The following is a 15,902-nucleotide window of genomic DNA, read 5'->3' as shown; positions in this document are numbered from 1 at the left end:
TCCAAGGATTTTTAAGATTTCTTCTTTTACCAACTTTCAAATATTCAATATATTATTATTAACCACAGTTACATGCTGTACATATTTATCCCCAGTACATATTATTTATCTTATAACTGGAAGTCTTTCCCTTCTGACTGCTGTCACCTATTTCATCCACCCCTATTCCCCACTTCTGACAACCACCAATTTGTTTGCTGGTCTACAAGTTCCCTTTTTTTTTTTTGTATTCCACCTATAAGCGACATTATACATTATTACTTATTTAACTTAGCAGCAGGTAAATACCTAGAAGTGGGCTTGCTGGATCACATGGTAATTCAATTTTTATTTTTTAAAGGAACTTCCATACTGTTTTCCATATTGTTGCACAAATCATATTACCACCAACAGAGCACGTGTTCCCTTTTCTCCACATCCTCTCCACTATTTGCTATCTCTTGTCTTTTTGATAATTGCCATTATATCTATTTAATCCTGGCTCTTTCTGAGGCCTCTTTATTTTCTCTATTTGACCCTGTTCCTCCAATGGGAACTTTTTTTAAATTGACATATAGTTGATTTACAATGTTGTTTACAATGTTGTGTACAGTTTATGTAAAACTGAAGTGATTCAGTTTTACATAAACATATTTTTATTATTTTCTGTTATAGGTTATTATAAGATATTAATTATAGTACCCTGTGCTACTCAGTAGGTCATTGTTGTTGGATATGTATCTGTCCATCCAGTGGGAACTTTTTGTTTGACCAGTCACCCCTCTTAAACTCCAACTGCCAATATGCCACCACATCACTAACTCTCTCTCTACTACTTCTCTTGGTGTCTTTAACTTACAGAGGGTAATTTGGAACTTTGGTGATTTCTTTGAGAGACAGAAAATCCTCTTATCCTGGCTTCTCTAAGACATCCCTTCTCATCACCTTCACCCCTTCTTTACCACCTTCCATCTTCCCTTCAGCTCCTTTGCATCCATTCATGTCTTTCTTCAAGCCTTACCTCCTCCACCTCTCTGTTCACTCCTTCCAGACCATCCCTTTCTGTTTCCAGATCCTCAATTCTCTAGAGTTACTGGACCTTCAGGCCCTGCCCCTAGAGTGTTCTTAAGGACCCATAGACCCCCAAAAGCAACTCTCTGAGGCTGAAAAGAAAAAAAAAACACTAACTGGAGCCTGAGTGGATATTTTATCCACTTAAATGAGGCTTTGGAGACACCCAGAGCTACTTGATGTCACCTGAGTCCCTCGCCTAAAATGTAATTCACAGGGTCTATAAGATTACATATCAAAGAAAATAAAATCTCAAAAGTTCCCTCCATAAATGTTGGTAAATAAAAAAAAAAACTTTGGCCCTCATATGAACATTTAACTTTAACTTCAAACCATTTGCCATAAACACATTTTCAATAAATATATAAAATAGGAAAAAAAAAAAAGAAAATCAACTCTTTTATAAACTAATGCATTTTTTATTGTATTTATGCCTGATCATGGTGAAAGTTTTAAACATAGAAACTATAAGATCTCTACTTATGTCTCATGTACACATGTGTGTGTGTGTGTGTGTGTGTGTGTGTGTGTGTGTGTGTGTGTGTATTTTTTTCTCTTCCTTCTGGTGGTATTACCTCTTTACTCTATAAAGGAAGTCCGTCTTAATAGGCTTAGAGAGAAATAAGCACTTATATATTAAACCTTCCTAAATTCCATGAAATATATGAACCAACTCAAAGGTTGTCCAAATTTACATGGGATGGTAAAAAAAGACTACTTTGATATTATTGAATTAATATGACAGATATATCTTCAGAGTTGTCAACATTAATCTATAATACAAACATAGATTTTTGTATTGGGCTTACTGGTCAAATAAATAATATTATATACTCTAGATGTTTAAGATTATACAAATTATAAACTTAATTTAAATAAAATTGAGTAATTATTTGGACAAACTTTATTTCAACATTAATTGTATTTTGTAATATGTCTGCCTAAAAGTACTTTCCAAAATATTTTTGGAAACTTCAGCAAAGTTAATTTAGGTAATAGGTATTTATTGAAGGTCTAAATAGTGTCAAATAATATAAAAGTACTGACACATTTATTATTAAGCATGTGTTTAATTTTATATAATTTGGTTTCTTATTTTTATGTAGTAGAGAGGTGCTAAAATATTAGAAACTGTTAATAAACAGTTCTTGAAAGGAATATTATGTGGTTGAGGTCAAAGCTAGCTGGGATTAAATACATATGTTTATAAAGTTCATTTTTAAATAAGTCCAATAATGTATTTTTTTTTGTCTTTTTTTTTAGGGCCTTACCCACAGCATATGGAGGTGCCCAGGGTAGCAGTCCAATTTGAGCTACAGATGCTGGCGTACACCACAGCCATAGCAACACCAGATCCAAGCTGTGTCTGTGACCTACACCACAGCTCATGGCAACACCAGATCCTTAACCCACTGAGCAAGGCCAGGGATCGAACCTGCAATCTTATGGATCCTAGTCGGGTTTATTAATCACTGAGTCACGACAGGAACTCTTGCAGGTCTGTTTTTAATAGGAGATTGTAATTTTTTTTTCATTGTCTTTTGAGTAATCTACCTGGGAAACAAAGAGTATATGATTTATTCAAAATAACATCCCATGACTTCAGGTTGCCTTTAACATGCCCTTTATTACGTAAGAGAACTTAGTGGTGTTGTTAAAAAAGCTAAATTTGTTTTTTGGATTTATATTTACATTTGAAATCTTTCATTGTCACTTTTACTAGATGGGTAACTAAGTATCATTTCTCCATGAACTATAATGTTAGAGTTCTCTAAGAACCAGGATCACAGGACCAGCCAATAGTGAGTGTGTGTGTGTGTGTGTGTTTGTGTGTGTGTCTATATTCGGTTATTTTTAGGAAACAGCTCATGATGGTATAGAGGCCAAGAAATTCCACTATCTTTCATATGCCAGATGCACAACCAGGAATGTGGGTGGTGTAATTTAGTCCAAGATTGAAGACCCAAGAACCAGGGATCTACTGAATGTCTAGAATCTGACACTAAGAACACCATGTCTCAGGGTAAGAAAAGATGGAAAGCCAGCTCAAGAAGGGAGAGAGGGAATTTGCCCTTTGTTGGTCTTTTTGTTCTATTCAGGCCTTCTTTTCTGATTAGATGATGTCTACCTCATTGGTGAGGGTACATCTTTCCACTCAGTCTACTGAATCAAATGCCAGTCTCTTCCAGAAACTTTCTCATAGACACACCCAGAATTAAAGATGTATGAGCTGTGTGTGCTTCTCTTAGCTTAGTCAAACTGACACATAAAATTGACCATCACAGATCTCCCCTTTCCAAATTTACAACCGTAGGCATCACCTTAAACCATACTTAATCGCCAAATAAAGACAATAACAGGGTCATAATTCTGCCTAACATGGCAAAATTATCCTGCATACAACCTAAAACACATCTATTCCTTCCTCAGAAGAGGAGGTAAAGTCTTTGAGTAAAGATGACTCGTCTCTGTCATATGCAGAAACAAATAATATGAGGTAAAATTAACAGTACATAAATAATAATTATGTAAATTCAGTATATTTTATGTGGTATGGTAAAGAAGTAAGTGAGGATAGGAAACAGATATTTGCTTAATGTATGTATATGTACACACAGACATACTCAAAACAGTATAAGGAGAAAATACTCATGACAATTTTACTCTGTTTCTATAACTGGTTATTTAGTAGTGGCAGGTATTTATTCCTTTTGTTTCAGCAGGCTCCTTAGCTAGTTATTGTTCTTTATTTAGTAGGGTTGATCCAAAATTTCATTACTTCGGGGTCTGGGCCATGGCTGGTGTTGCTTGGATTGGGTTGTTGCAGTTTTCCACTGACCGTAATAACAGAGCAAGGTATTAGCAAGAGAAACTCTAAGGGATATTCTGTATCCCAGACACACTTTTCCATACCTCAGTTGTGGAGGAATTGTCCAGTTTATCTTTGATACTGACAAAGATTCTTGTTTGACCAAACTTTAGTCAGGTTCCTAAACCTTCTTAGCCCATGTGGGCACTTTCTTATAAAAACAAACAAAACAAAAACAAACAAGAAAACCTTAGCAGGAAACTTGCTGTGTCAGTTTAGCAAGAGTCTCTTCTCCTCCATCAGATTACTCTTTTTTAAAAAATTATTATTTATTTATTTATTTTGTCTTTTTGCCTTTTCTAGGGCTGTTCCCACGGCGTATAGAAGGTCCCAGGCTAGGGGTCTAATTGGAGCTTTGGCCGCCGGCCTATGCCACAGCCACAGCAACACCAGATCTGAGCCTCGTATGCAACCTATAGCACAGCTCACGGCAACACCCGATCCTTAACCCACTGAGCAAGGCCAGGGACTGAACCTGCAACCTCATGGTTCCTAGTCAGATTCGTTAACCACTGAGCCATGACAGGATCTCCACATTACTCTTGATATCTGTTAGGTTTCTCATCCTCCACTATGTGATATCTGATTTAATACCCTGTCTTCAGCAATATTCCTATTAGGTCAATTAGTCAGAAATTCCTCTACCCTCTAATGTTTCCTTTTAGTAATTTTCCATCCATTCACTCCCCAAAGCTCCTTGTCTACAAATATGTACTGCCTGTGTATTTGGAATTGAGTGCAGTTCTATACTGAAGTCTCTTTTCCCCTGTTTCAACAGTCCTGAATAATGTCTGTTTTGATCACTTTAAATAATACCCAACTGTGGTTTTTCTTTGACAGCTGCAGTGCTGCAACTTGGATAGGATATGTTTCATCACTGAAGACCAGACCACTCACTCAGGACCCTAAGTATACACCTTTGGAGACTTAGTCTTCACCCCTGAATGAATGATACATTGGTGAGTCAACTTCTAAACCATTGGTCCAGACAAATGTTCCCTGTAGCTCAGAGGGACAGATGTTGATTCCTAAAATAAAGTATATTTCAGAAGGTAGGTTAGAGTAACACACAAAGAGAGGATGGGTTAGAGTGCTAGGTTTCTCTGCTTCTAGAAGCCAGGCAAGTACAAGCTGAATTGGGTGTTCCAAGCTCTCTGTTCATAAGTATAAAAGTATCACTTGTTAAGAACATGGGATCTTTTCAGTGGATGCAAATCTCCGTTTTAGAACTCTTGCTCAAAATGTGTTCTACCAACTCTGTGCTTCCTTTCTTGCTGGATGATTTTACTAAGGATAATTTGGAACTTCAGTAGCATCTTTGGGGATTTAATATCTTTTCATATTTGCTTCTCTAAAACATCTCACATCTCATCACAGCTGCTACTGCTCCACCTTTTTCCTGCTTTGGATCTTCCCTCCAGTTCTTTGAGGCATTTGATATACCCGCTTCAAACCCCTACCTCTTTCAACCCTCTGTCCACCAGCCAGACTTTCCCCATCTTGGCTCCTCTGCTCCCTGCAATTACTTGAGCTTTAGGCCCTTTGCCCTCCATTGAGGGCTCTCAAAGGATCAAAGGTCCCTCAAAGTAATATCCACTAGAAAAAAGAACAGCATAATAGTTGTGAATTAAGTTTTATTGAGAGCAGAATGAGGACTATGGCCTGTGAGACATCTTCTCAGATAGGTCTGAGGAACTGCTCCAAAAAGGCAAGGGGTGAATGTGATTCAGTGAAAGGAGATACCTAGAATCTAGCACATATCTTGGCAGAAGTTTGCTGCTAGTCACAAGGTTGCTGCTAGTCACAAGAAGGTTGCTGCTAGTCACAAGTAGATGTCTCCGTGAAAGATTTTAATGATTTTCTAGACATGAGAAAACACAAGAAATTAGACTGCTAAATTATTTTCCTGAAAATATCTATTTGAAGGCCTTTTCTGCCATTATTTCCCCAGAACTCAGAGTACCTCATTCCTGATATCCACCCAGAACTCCTTTCTGGGTGTGCTGAAGGTCAGCAACTGCAGTGGCTAGTGACTCCATTCTTGTAGAAACAGAAGGCAAAGGAGAAGTTTTAGTTGGGAGTGCCTGATCACAAACATCATTGTAGTTTTGGAGACATTTCAAGACATTTTTGTCCCTTAGTGTTAGGAATGCTCTTTCCTAGATCAGATGAGGATTTCCTTTGTAGGCCAATCAATATGCTCTTACTGGGCTAAGCCTTATTAACAACCAAAACACTGTGGACCATCTGTCTTACTAGTTTCTTATGGTCTAGGAAGTGTTTCTGTCTTGTTGCTTCTTTCCATATCTAGACTTACACCATTACAATCAATGATCTTATAAAGAAGTATATATCTGGTCAACTGGTTCAAGTTACCTAGTTATCATTTTATCAAAGCTCAGTCACAAATTTGTAAATGCAAAGCAATCTTATAAAATAGGCATTCTGCAAGTAATATTGCCAGTGGTGTTAGTAAGGTCTTGTAAGAATTTAAGCAAAAACTTCCATTAGGTGCACACCAGTATTTCCCTAGTTTGTCTGACTTTGTTATGTACAAATTCTTATTTTTAAGGGAAGTGATATACAAGCATTTGTTCATGAGGCACTCAGCCTTATCTCCTAGTGTTATTAGGATGGCTATCCTTGATATGTTCAACTGGTCAACTGGTTCAAGTTACCTAGTTATCATTTTATCAAAGCTCAGTCACAAATTTGTAAATGCAAATTTTTTTTCCCAACATAGGGAGTGCCTTAAATTTAAATGATTATACCCTAGTGTTAGCCATATAAATCAACCCCACAACTGAGGGAGATTATATTCTTTGGCTGAAATTTTACCTGTTGCTCTGATTGAACTTGAGTAACTTTAAAAGAAAATTTACATTTGCGGCAATGGTCAGAACATGTATGATTGACTTCTGAATGAGGGAATCCCATCCAATAATATCAGTAGTGGCCCAAAAAGAACTGTAACTTCTTTCTTCTAGAATAATTTCCTAAGGGCCTTGGCTAATAACTTCCAATTACAGCCTTGGATTGGAGAAAACCACTAAGGTAACCTAGAAGTACTGGATAGAGGTAATTGACCATAAACTCAATAATTGGATTTATTTTACTTTATTTTATTGTTATTTTTAATACAATGATTTTTTTTATTATATATATTTTACAGTGTTCTGTCAATTTTCTACTGTATAGCTGGTGACCCAGTTACACATACATGTATAGATTATTTTTTCTCACATTATCATGCTCCATCATAAGTAACTAGACATAGTTCCTAGCTCTACACAGTGGGCTCTCATTGCTTATCCATTGCAAAGGCAATAATCTGCATATATTAACCACAAGCTTCCAATCCATCCCACTTCCTTCCCCTCCCCTGTGGGAAGAGATATAATAGCTTAAGCATAGTACTCCATATAATTATGTAAGCCTCAAGGTGGAATGCCACCTGTAGTTTAGAGTAGAATATGAGGCTTGATGGAATGCTCTCAAGCTTCTTGCAGAGAATGCTCTGCTTAATAGGATACAGATCCCTCTCTGCTTGTCTCTGTTGTCTAGGGCTGTGTGGTTTATGACCTGCTTGATTGCATCTGTTTAATCTCTTTAACCTGAATCTATTCCTGCTTGATTTTGTCTGTTTAACCTTTAACTGGGAACAGGTTTGTGGGCACGTGATTCTTGCTTAATAAAAGGATGGCCTGATGGCCTAAAGGCCTATGCAGTGCTTGGGCTTCTTGCCATGGAACCTAAGTCTCCTCTCTTTCTTTAAGATGTGACTGGCTTCACGCAGGACACGGAGAACAGCATTGCTGGGGACATATCCTGACAAGTGGTGACCTGGATGTGACCAAAGTCCGATGTGACCAAAGCCCAACGTGACCAAAGTCTGACGTGATAGAAGTTCGAGTCTACACAACGAAGTGGCAACCACAGAATAAGGAAAAAACAGAGTGCGCCAGGAGACTCAAGGATCCCAACTGAATGGTAAGGGACAGTGGACCCATATTAGACTCCACTGCTGTGGGAATAACTCTATAGAGAGGACATGGGGAATACTCTCCAGCCAGAGCAAAAGCAATATACTCGAGTATTACAAACTCTAGTTTAAACTAATGGAATAGAACTCTCCACAAAGGCTCTATTAAAAGTTCTTATAGCTGACAGGTTTTACACAGATGTACCTTACTCATGGCTAAAACTTCAAAATGAGAAAAGAATTTTAATTTGAGGTCTCTGTTTTGCTTGTTTGTATGTGTCTTTGTGTGTGTTGTGCATGTATGGCATTGCCAAAATTCATAAAAGAGCTCTACTTAATTGGCTTAAAGGAAATAAAGCTCTAACATAAATTCTTAAAATACCTAAATTAATTTTTGGTTCACTTGAACTGCAAAAAATTCAGGATTTGATACTTATTATTAGAGGTTGGTGTTAGAGTTTGTTGATATAATATAGACATGTCTTTGGAGTCATAAACATTAAGTATAATACCTTATTGTACCCAGGATTAATGGAGGAATCTAATTGCATTTTATTAAGGGAAAAGAAAGTAAGTCTGTCTTATAACTTGTTATTTTGACAGGAAAGACAGGGGACAGAATAACATGGATACAGAAACTGATGGAAGGTTTGTGGGAAGTGGACAATGAGAAAAGAATTTATGCATGGTTAGGGCTAAGTTTAAAATTTCAGCAAACTATTTTTAAAAGTAACCTAGTGCAAAACTTGAATTTGTATTCAGTCTCTGTTAAAAGAAGGTTTTCTTAAGTCAGGGCTATGAGAAATCCAAGATGGTCGCTTGTTTTTTCCCCGCTCCCTGGCAGTCCCAATAATGGAAAAGAAAAAAAAAAAAGAAAAAAAAGTCTCTTTGGGGTAGACTTTATATAGTCCTAATTTGGCTGTATTTGGTAAAAATGAGGGTAATCTTAAAGAAAAAGACTGTTTTGACTCATTTATATTCTAGTTTTATGTATTGAGATTAGGGTTTACTGTCTAAAATTCACCTTCTAAATAGTTCTTTGCCACACATTTACATTATTATAAAGTTTAGCTGAGTTATTAAATAATCTAAGCTTGTTTCTGAAGCTGATTGCTGTAATCTGTCTCTGATGTTCCATGGTGACTGGAGAGTGTATATGCACTCTGCAGGAGTATAATTTAAAGGGTCGTCTCCAGCCTATATAAACGATTCCTTGTCAGGAATTTTTTAAGTGCCATATGCACAAAAGTGAAGAAAATTAACTTTTAAAATTTACATTTCTCATTTAAGAAGGGCCTCTACATTGGACTGGTCTGTAGAGAGAATTACTGACTTCAAACTCACCCTAAAACAAGGCTCTGATAAGAAAAATACCAATGCCTGAACAAAAAGAAGACAACATCAGAAGTAGAGCACTGCCTTAAGATTGCCACACCTGACTCCTATGGTTATTTGTTTTACTTCTGATTTACCCTGGTGGGTTTCTCCCCTCTAAGGCTCTTATTATTGATGTTACTAGGTGGGATCCTCTCACCTGGCCAGTTAATACCTGCTCTGACCCAGGCCATAAATATGTTCTCTTCTAATGTTACTCAAGCTCAATTAGCAACAAGTGAGACTTCAGCCAAGGGATATAGCTATATTAATTTAAATCTAAAGGCTCTTTTATGTTGGGAACAATTAAACCATCTAGGGATAACCAGCCTAATACACTAGGAAATTGGGCTGAATGGACAAGACCAGGATATAATTTCCTTCAAAGATAAGAAACAACTAAGCCAGCTGAACAGGGTGAAAGCTCTTAAATTTTTGTTTATGACTTTACTAATACTGCTGTATTTTTATTAACTATTTTTACAAAATTGCTGAATTTGTAACTGGGTATCTGATAAAATGATATAAATACAGTTCCATATGAGGGCAATGATCTCTAGAAATGGGAAAATATAACGAGAGGAAATATTTTCCTGGACCATAACAGACTAGAAAGATAGGTGGTCAAGAGACTTTTTGCTACTGTTGATAAAGCCTAGTCCCGTAATAGCACATTGAGGTGCCTATCAGTGAAATCTTTACCAGATCTAGGAATATTCATTCCTACCACCGTGGGATGAAATGATCATGATATACCTCCAAAAACTATGGTCAAATTTATGACCATGGGGAAGCACTGTGATCTGAAGTTTGTCACTTGCCTTTAGCCTCTATTTGGTGTAAAGCATGAGTCATTGCAGCTGCTGACCCACAGTACCCCCTGAGCAGAGCTCAGTGTGGAGACCAGGAGTGAGGCACTCTGCTCTGGGAAAACTGACAAAACAGCCTTCAGATAGTTTCAGGTAAGGATTTTTATGGGCCCAAATTCTTGTATCTTCTCATATCTAGAAAAACAGAAATCATTAACAGTTGCATCTGCACTGGCCATTAGAGAAAAAAATGTGGAATAGAGTAGCTGTGGTCAGACATCCAAAGTAATACTAGGAAATACTATGGGAGTAATTTTAGACAAGTCTTTGTATTGCTGAGAACTTTTTTTATGTGTCCTGTCAGACTTGATGCCGCTGGCTGTTCTCAAAGCAGCATTAGCTGGCAGCTGCACCTTACATTTTCAAGGTCTCCTCTTACAACAACAGAAAGGAGACAACATGTTTAAGGACCAATGGCTCCTGTTATTTATGTCTTAATACCACATCAAACATTAAAACCAACTTAGATAAAATTATACACCTCTCTCCCTGGCTGGTTTTATGAAGGAAATAAAAATGCTGATGCTCTTGTCTCCTGTTACCCTGTAGAGGAGGCAAAACATTCTCATTCCTCCTTCCATGATAATTGGAGATCTTTAAAACAAGTTTAACATTTCTTCTCAACCCACTAAACAGGTTGTTCATGCTTGCCCAGATTGTCAATTCCAATCACCTGTTTCTTATACACATGGTACCAACCCACGGGGGTTGCAGCCAAATGCCCTCTGGAAGACAAATATAACACATGGCCCTGAGTTTGGCAATAAAAGATATCTATATGTTTCAGTTGATACCTATTCCAAAGTTATTTTTGCCTCTGTACATACAAAAGAGACATCCAGAGCTACTATTCAACATTTATTAGCTGCTTTTGAAGCCTGGGACAAACCACAATGACTAAAACCTGATAATGGCCCAGCCTATACTAGTCAAATATTTAAAGAATTTTGCTATGCCTGGGGACTTCAACATAAAACTGGCCTTCCATATAAGCCTACAGGCCAAGCAGTTATCAAATGAGTGCACCATGTGTTAAAAATTCTGATCAAAAACAAAAAAAGGGGGGACAGGGTATGGTGGGCTGTTACCCCTCCAGAAGTACAAGTTAATGTATTCCTTCATACCTATAATTTTTTTAATCCAAATGACCTATATTTATCCCCATCCAGTCATCATGCTATCACCAATACTTTTAAAATTAATCCAAAAGTGCTTTACAAGAATACAGAGGGTGGCCCCTGGAATGGACCTGTAGAACCTCTCACTTGGGGAAGAGGGTATGCTTGTGTTCTTACTCCTACAGGCTCCCTGTAGTGTCTAACCAAGATAGTATAAACCATACCATGGACTGGTGGAAGCAGCCCAGACCTCTGAATCTGTTGGATCAGGTGATGATGCAGATGGCTAACATGCATCTGAATCCACTGTTTGAGCCAGCTATGGGTATACAATGCACAACATCCAACACCTATCTCACTCCATACGTCACATGGGGAAGCATTAAACACCTTACCCAACAGGCACCATTAAGGCTGGAAAGCTGCCACTGCTGTTAACTTGGAAGAATATATGGTTAGCTATGATAGCCATAATCAATCTTAATACTGAGAAGGCTTACGCTAATCCCACACCGAATCAATCAAGATAAGAAGGATCTTATGTTCTTCCTTTAGACATTGATCTTCATGAAGAAAAATAAAATTTCAAAAAACAAAAAGGGGACATGTGGGGGAAGTAATAAGAAAATAGCTTAATCATAGTACTCCCTTTAATTACATAAGCCTCAAGTGGAATGCCACTTATAGCTTAGAGTAGAAAAGAGGCTTTGATGGAATGCTGTCAAGCCTCTTGCAGAGAATGCTCTGCTTAATAGGATACAGATCCCTCCCTGTTTGTCTCTATTGTCTAGGGCTGTGTGGTTTATGACCTGCCTGATTGTATCTGTTTAATCTCTTTAACCTGTATTTATTCCTACTTGATTGTGTCTATTTAACCTTTAACCAGGAACAGGTTTTATTGAGATTCTTGATCAATAAAAGGACAGTCTAAAGGCCTATTCTGGGCTTGGGCTTCTTGCCATGGAACCCAAGTCTCCTCTCTTTAAGCTGTGACTGGCTCCACGCAGGACGTGGTGAACAGCATTACCGGGTACATACCCTGACACACCCCTTTGGCAAACACAAGTCTATTCTCCAAGTCCATGATTTTCTTTACTGTGGAAACGTTCATTAGTGCTGTAGATTAGATTCTATATATAAGTGATATCATATGGTATTTGTCTTTCCCTTTCTGACTTACTTCACTCAGTATGAGAGTCTCTAGTTCCATCCATGTTGCTGCAAATGACATTATTTTGTTCTTTTTTATGGCTGAGTTGTATTTCTTTGTGTATATATATGTATCACATCTTCCTAATTCAGTCAACTGTCGATGGATATTTGGGTTGTATCCATGTCTTGGCTATTGTGAATAGTGCTGCAATGATCATACAGGTTTATGTGTCTTTTTCAAGGAAAGTTTTGTCCAGATATATGCCCAAGAGTGGGATTGCTGGGTCATTTTAGTGATATGTATTGTTGTCTAGGGTACCTCCATACTGTTCTCCATAGTGGTTGTACCAGCTTACATTCCCTCCAACAGTGCAGGAGGGTTCCTTTTTTTCCACACCCTCTCCAGCATTTGTTATTTGTGGACCTATTAATGATGGCCATTCTAACTGGTGTGAGGTGGTATCTCATGGTAGTTTTGATTTGCATTTCTCTAATAATCAGGGGTGTTGAGCATTTTTTCACGTGCTTGTTGGCCATCTGTATATCTTCTTTGGAGAAATGTCTATTCAGGTCTTTTGCCCATTTTTCCATTGGGTTGTTGGCTTTTTTTACTGTTGAGTTGTATATGTTGTTTGTATATTTTAGAGGTTAAGTCCTTGTCAGTTGCATTATTTGAAACTATTTTCCCCATTCTGTAAGTTGTTTTTTTGTTTTTGGTTTCCTTTATTGTGCAAAAGCTTGTCCATTTGATTAGGTCCCATTGGTTTATTTTTGTTTTTATTTCTGTTGTTTTGGGAGACTGACCTGAATAAATATTCATAAGATTGATGTCAGAGAATGTTTTGCCTATGTTCTCTCTTCCAGGAGTTTGATGGTGTCTTGTCTTTTGAGCCTTTAAGCAATTTTGAGTGTTTTTTTTGTGCATGGTGTGAAGGTGTGTTCTTGTTCAATTGATTTGCATTCACTTGTCCAGGTGTCCCAACAATACTTCCTGAAAAGACTGTCTCTTCCCCATTTTATGTTCGTGCCTCCTTTGTCAAAGATTACTTGATCATAGGTGACTTGGTTTATTTCTGAGTTCTCTCTTCTGTTTCACTGATCTGTATGTCTGTTTTGGTACCAGTACCATATTGTCTTGATGACTGTGGCTTTGTAATCTTGCCTGAAGTCTGGGAGAGTTATGCTTCCTGGTTGGTTTTTGTTCCTCAGGATTGCTTTGGCAATTCTGGGTGTTTTATGGCTCCATATAAATTTTTGGATTTTTAGTTGCAGTTCTGTAAAAACTGTCATGGGTAATTTGATAGGGATTGCATTGAATTTGTAGATTGCTTTGGGTAGTATGGCCATTTTTATGATATAATTTTTCCAACCCAGGAGCATAAAATCTCTTTCCATTTTTTTGCATCTTTAATATCTTTGATTAAAGTTTTATGGTTCTCAGCATCTAAATCTTTCACCTCCTTGGTAAGGTTTATTCCCAGGTATTTGATTTTTTGGGGGGTGAAATTTTAAAAGGTATTATATTTTTGTATTCCTTTTCTAATATTTCCTTTTAAGTATACTGAAATTAAACTGATTTCTGAATGTTAATCTTATATCCTGCTACTTTGCTGAATTCGTTGATCTGTTTGTGCAGCTTTTGGGTTGAGTCCTTAGAGTTTTCTATATATAGTGTCATGTCATCTGTGTACAGTGACAATTTTACCTTTTCTCTTCCTATTTGGGTACATTTTATTTCCTTTGTTTGTCTGATTGCTGTGGCTAGGATTTCCAATCCTGTGTTGAATAACAGTGGTGAGAGTGGACATCCTTGTCTTGTTCCAAATTTTAGTGGGCAGGCTTTTAACTTTTATCCATTGAGTATCTTTGCTGTGGGTTTGTCATAAGTGGCTTTGATTATGTTGAGGTATGTTCCCTCTGTACCCACTTTGGTAAGAGATTTTATCATAAACGGATGTTGGACTTTGTCAAGTGCTCTTTCTACATCTATTGAGATGATTATGTGGTTTTTGACTTTAATTTTGTTAATGTGGTGTATTACATTGATTGGATTTTTTTTTTCATATGTTGAACCATCCTTGTGAACCTGGGATGAATCCCATCTGGTTGTGGTGCATGGTCTTCTTTATATGTTGTTGGATTCAGTTGGCTAAGATTTTGTTGAGATTTTTTTGCATCTATTTTCATCAATGATATTGGCCTATAGTTTTCTTTTGGTGATATCTTTGCCTGGTTATTGAATTAGGGTAATGGTGGTGGCATAGAATGTCTTTGGGCATGTTCCTTCTTCGTCAACCTTTTGAAAAAGTTTAAGGAATATGGGCATAAGTTCCTCTTTGTATGTTTTGTAGAATTTGCCTCTGAAGCTATCTGATCATGGACCTTTATTTGCAGGGAGTGTTTTTATGACATATTTAATTTCATTTTTAGTGATTAGTATGTTCAGTTGATCTGTTTCTCCTTGATTCAGTTTTTGTAGGCTCTAAGTCTCTAGAAAGTTGGCCATTTCTTCTAGGTTGTCAGATTTGTTGGCATATAATTGTTCATAGTATTCTCTTATTCTTTTTTGGTTCTTTCTATCCCCTCACTCTCAATCTATATGTGTCCTTTGCCCTAAGGTGTGTTTGTGGGAGAAGGTGAGTGTGACCTCTTACTACTCCTGTATTTTGTTCTGCCTCCTGGATTAATTTGATACTCTTCATAAGATCACATTGGGTTCACTATCAAAAGTATTAGCAATTATCAAAGTAATGGTATACAGACTGGGTCTGGCTTCTTGAGTCAGCTGTCTATATAAGGTGTCATCTCATCTTGATCTGGTAGTTTCTCCTTTGTCTAAGCATTGTTTTAAGGTGATTTTTGAGGTCAGCAGTATTTTATAGGCCAGTCCATTGCAGGAGTTCTTTCTGAATGGAAATACTGATCCAGCAGTGAATTCCTTTCAGTTTTGCTCTGCATGAGCTAATTGAATGCTTGGTAAGTGTCCTTCGATCTGGGTTGTTGGTAGAGTTTCAAATGATGGCTTTTCCACTATGAATAAATCCAACCCTTGGTTGCAGGTTATGGAGCATCCAGTCTTCATCCAAAGATAGATTACTGAGATAGGCTTCAGAAACAAACTTAGAGTGCCCTTTTAACAATTCATTTGGTAGTCTCCATGGCTAGGAACTTGAAATAATATCTGTGAGGGTGCAGGTTTAATCCCTGGCCTCTCTCAGTGGGTTAAGTATCTGGTGTTGCCACAAGTTGTGTCATAGGTCACAGATGTGGCTCCGACATCACATGGCTTATGGCTCTGGCATAGACCAGCAGCTGCAGCTCTGATTCAAACCCTAGCACAGGAACTTCCATTTGCCACAGGTACGGCCCTGTAGAAAACTACAGCAACAATTCAGTTAAAATTTGCAATATATAATAGCAAATAGCTGCCTGGGAAGTGAGTCTTAGTAAATTTAGCTCTTCATTAACAAAACTAGGATTTAATATCC

The 15,902-nt window shown here is 37.5% G+C and overlaps 1 protein-coding gene across 1 annotated transcript in view; it reads left to right on the top strand.

The window, feature by feature from the left end:
• LOC102163334 overlaps nt 11,488-15,902 on the top strand; it is a 40,281-nt gene continuing 35,866 nt past the window's right edge. Inside the window, exon 1 of the mRNA XM_021084949.1 lies at nt 11,488-11,532. Coding sequence (XP_020940608.1) covers nt 11,488-11,532 — 45 coding nt within the window. The remainder of the gene's footprint in view (nt 11,533-15,902) is intronic.

This window comes from Sus scrofa, chromosome 1, assembly GCF_000003025.6.
Source record: "Sus scrofa isolate TJ Tabasco breed Duroc chromosome 1, Sscrofa11.1, whole genome shotgun sequence".
In the NCBI taxonomy this organism is placed as follows: Eukaryota; Metazoa; Chordata; class Mammalia; order Artiodactyla; family Suidae; genus Sus; species Sus scrofa.
Note: the sequence above shows the minus strand (reverse complement) of the source record. Positions and strands in the feature narration are given on the sequence as shown.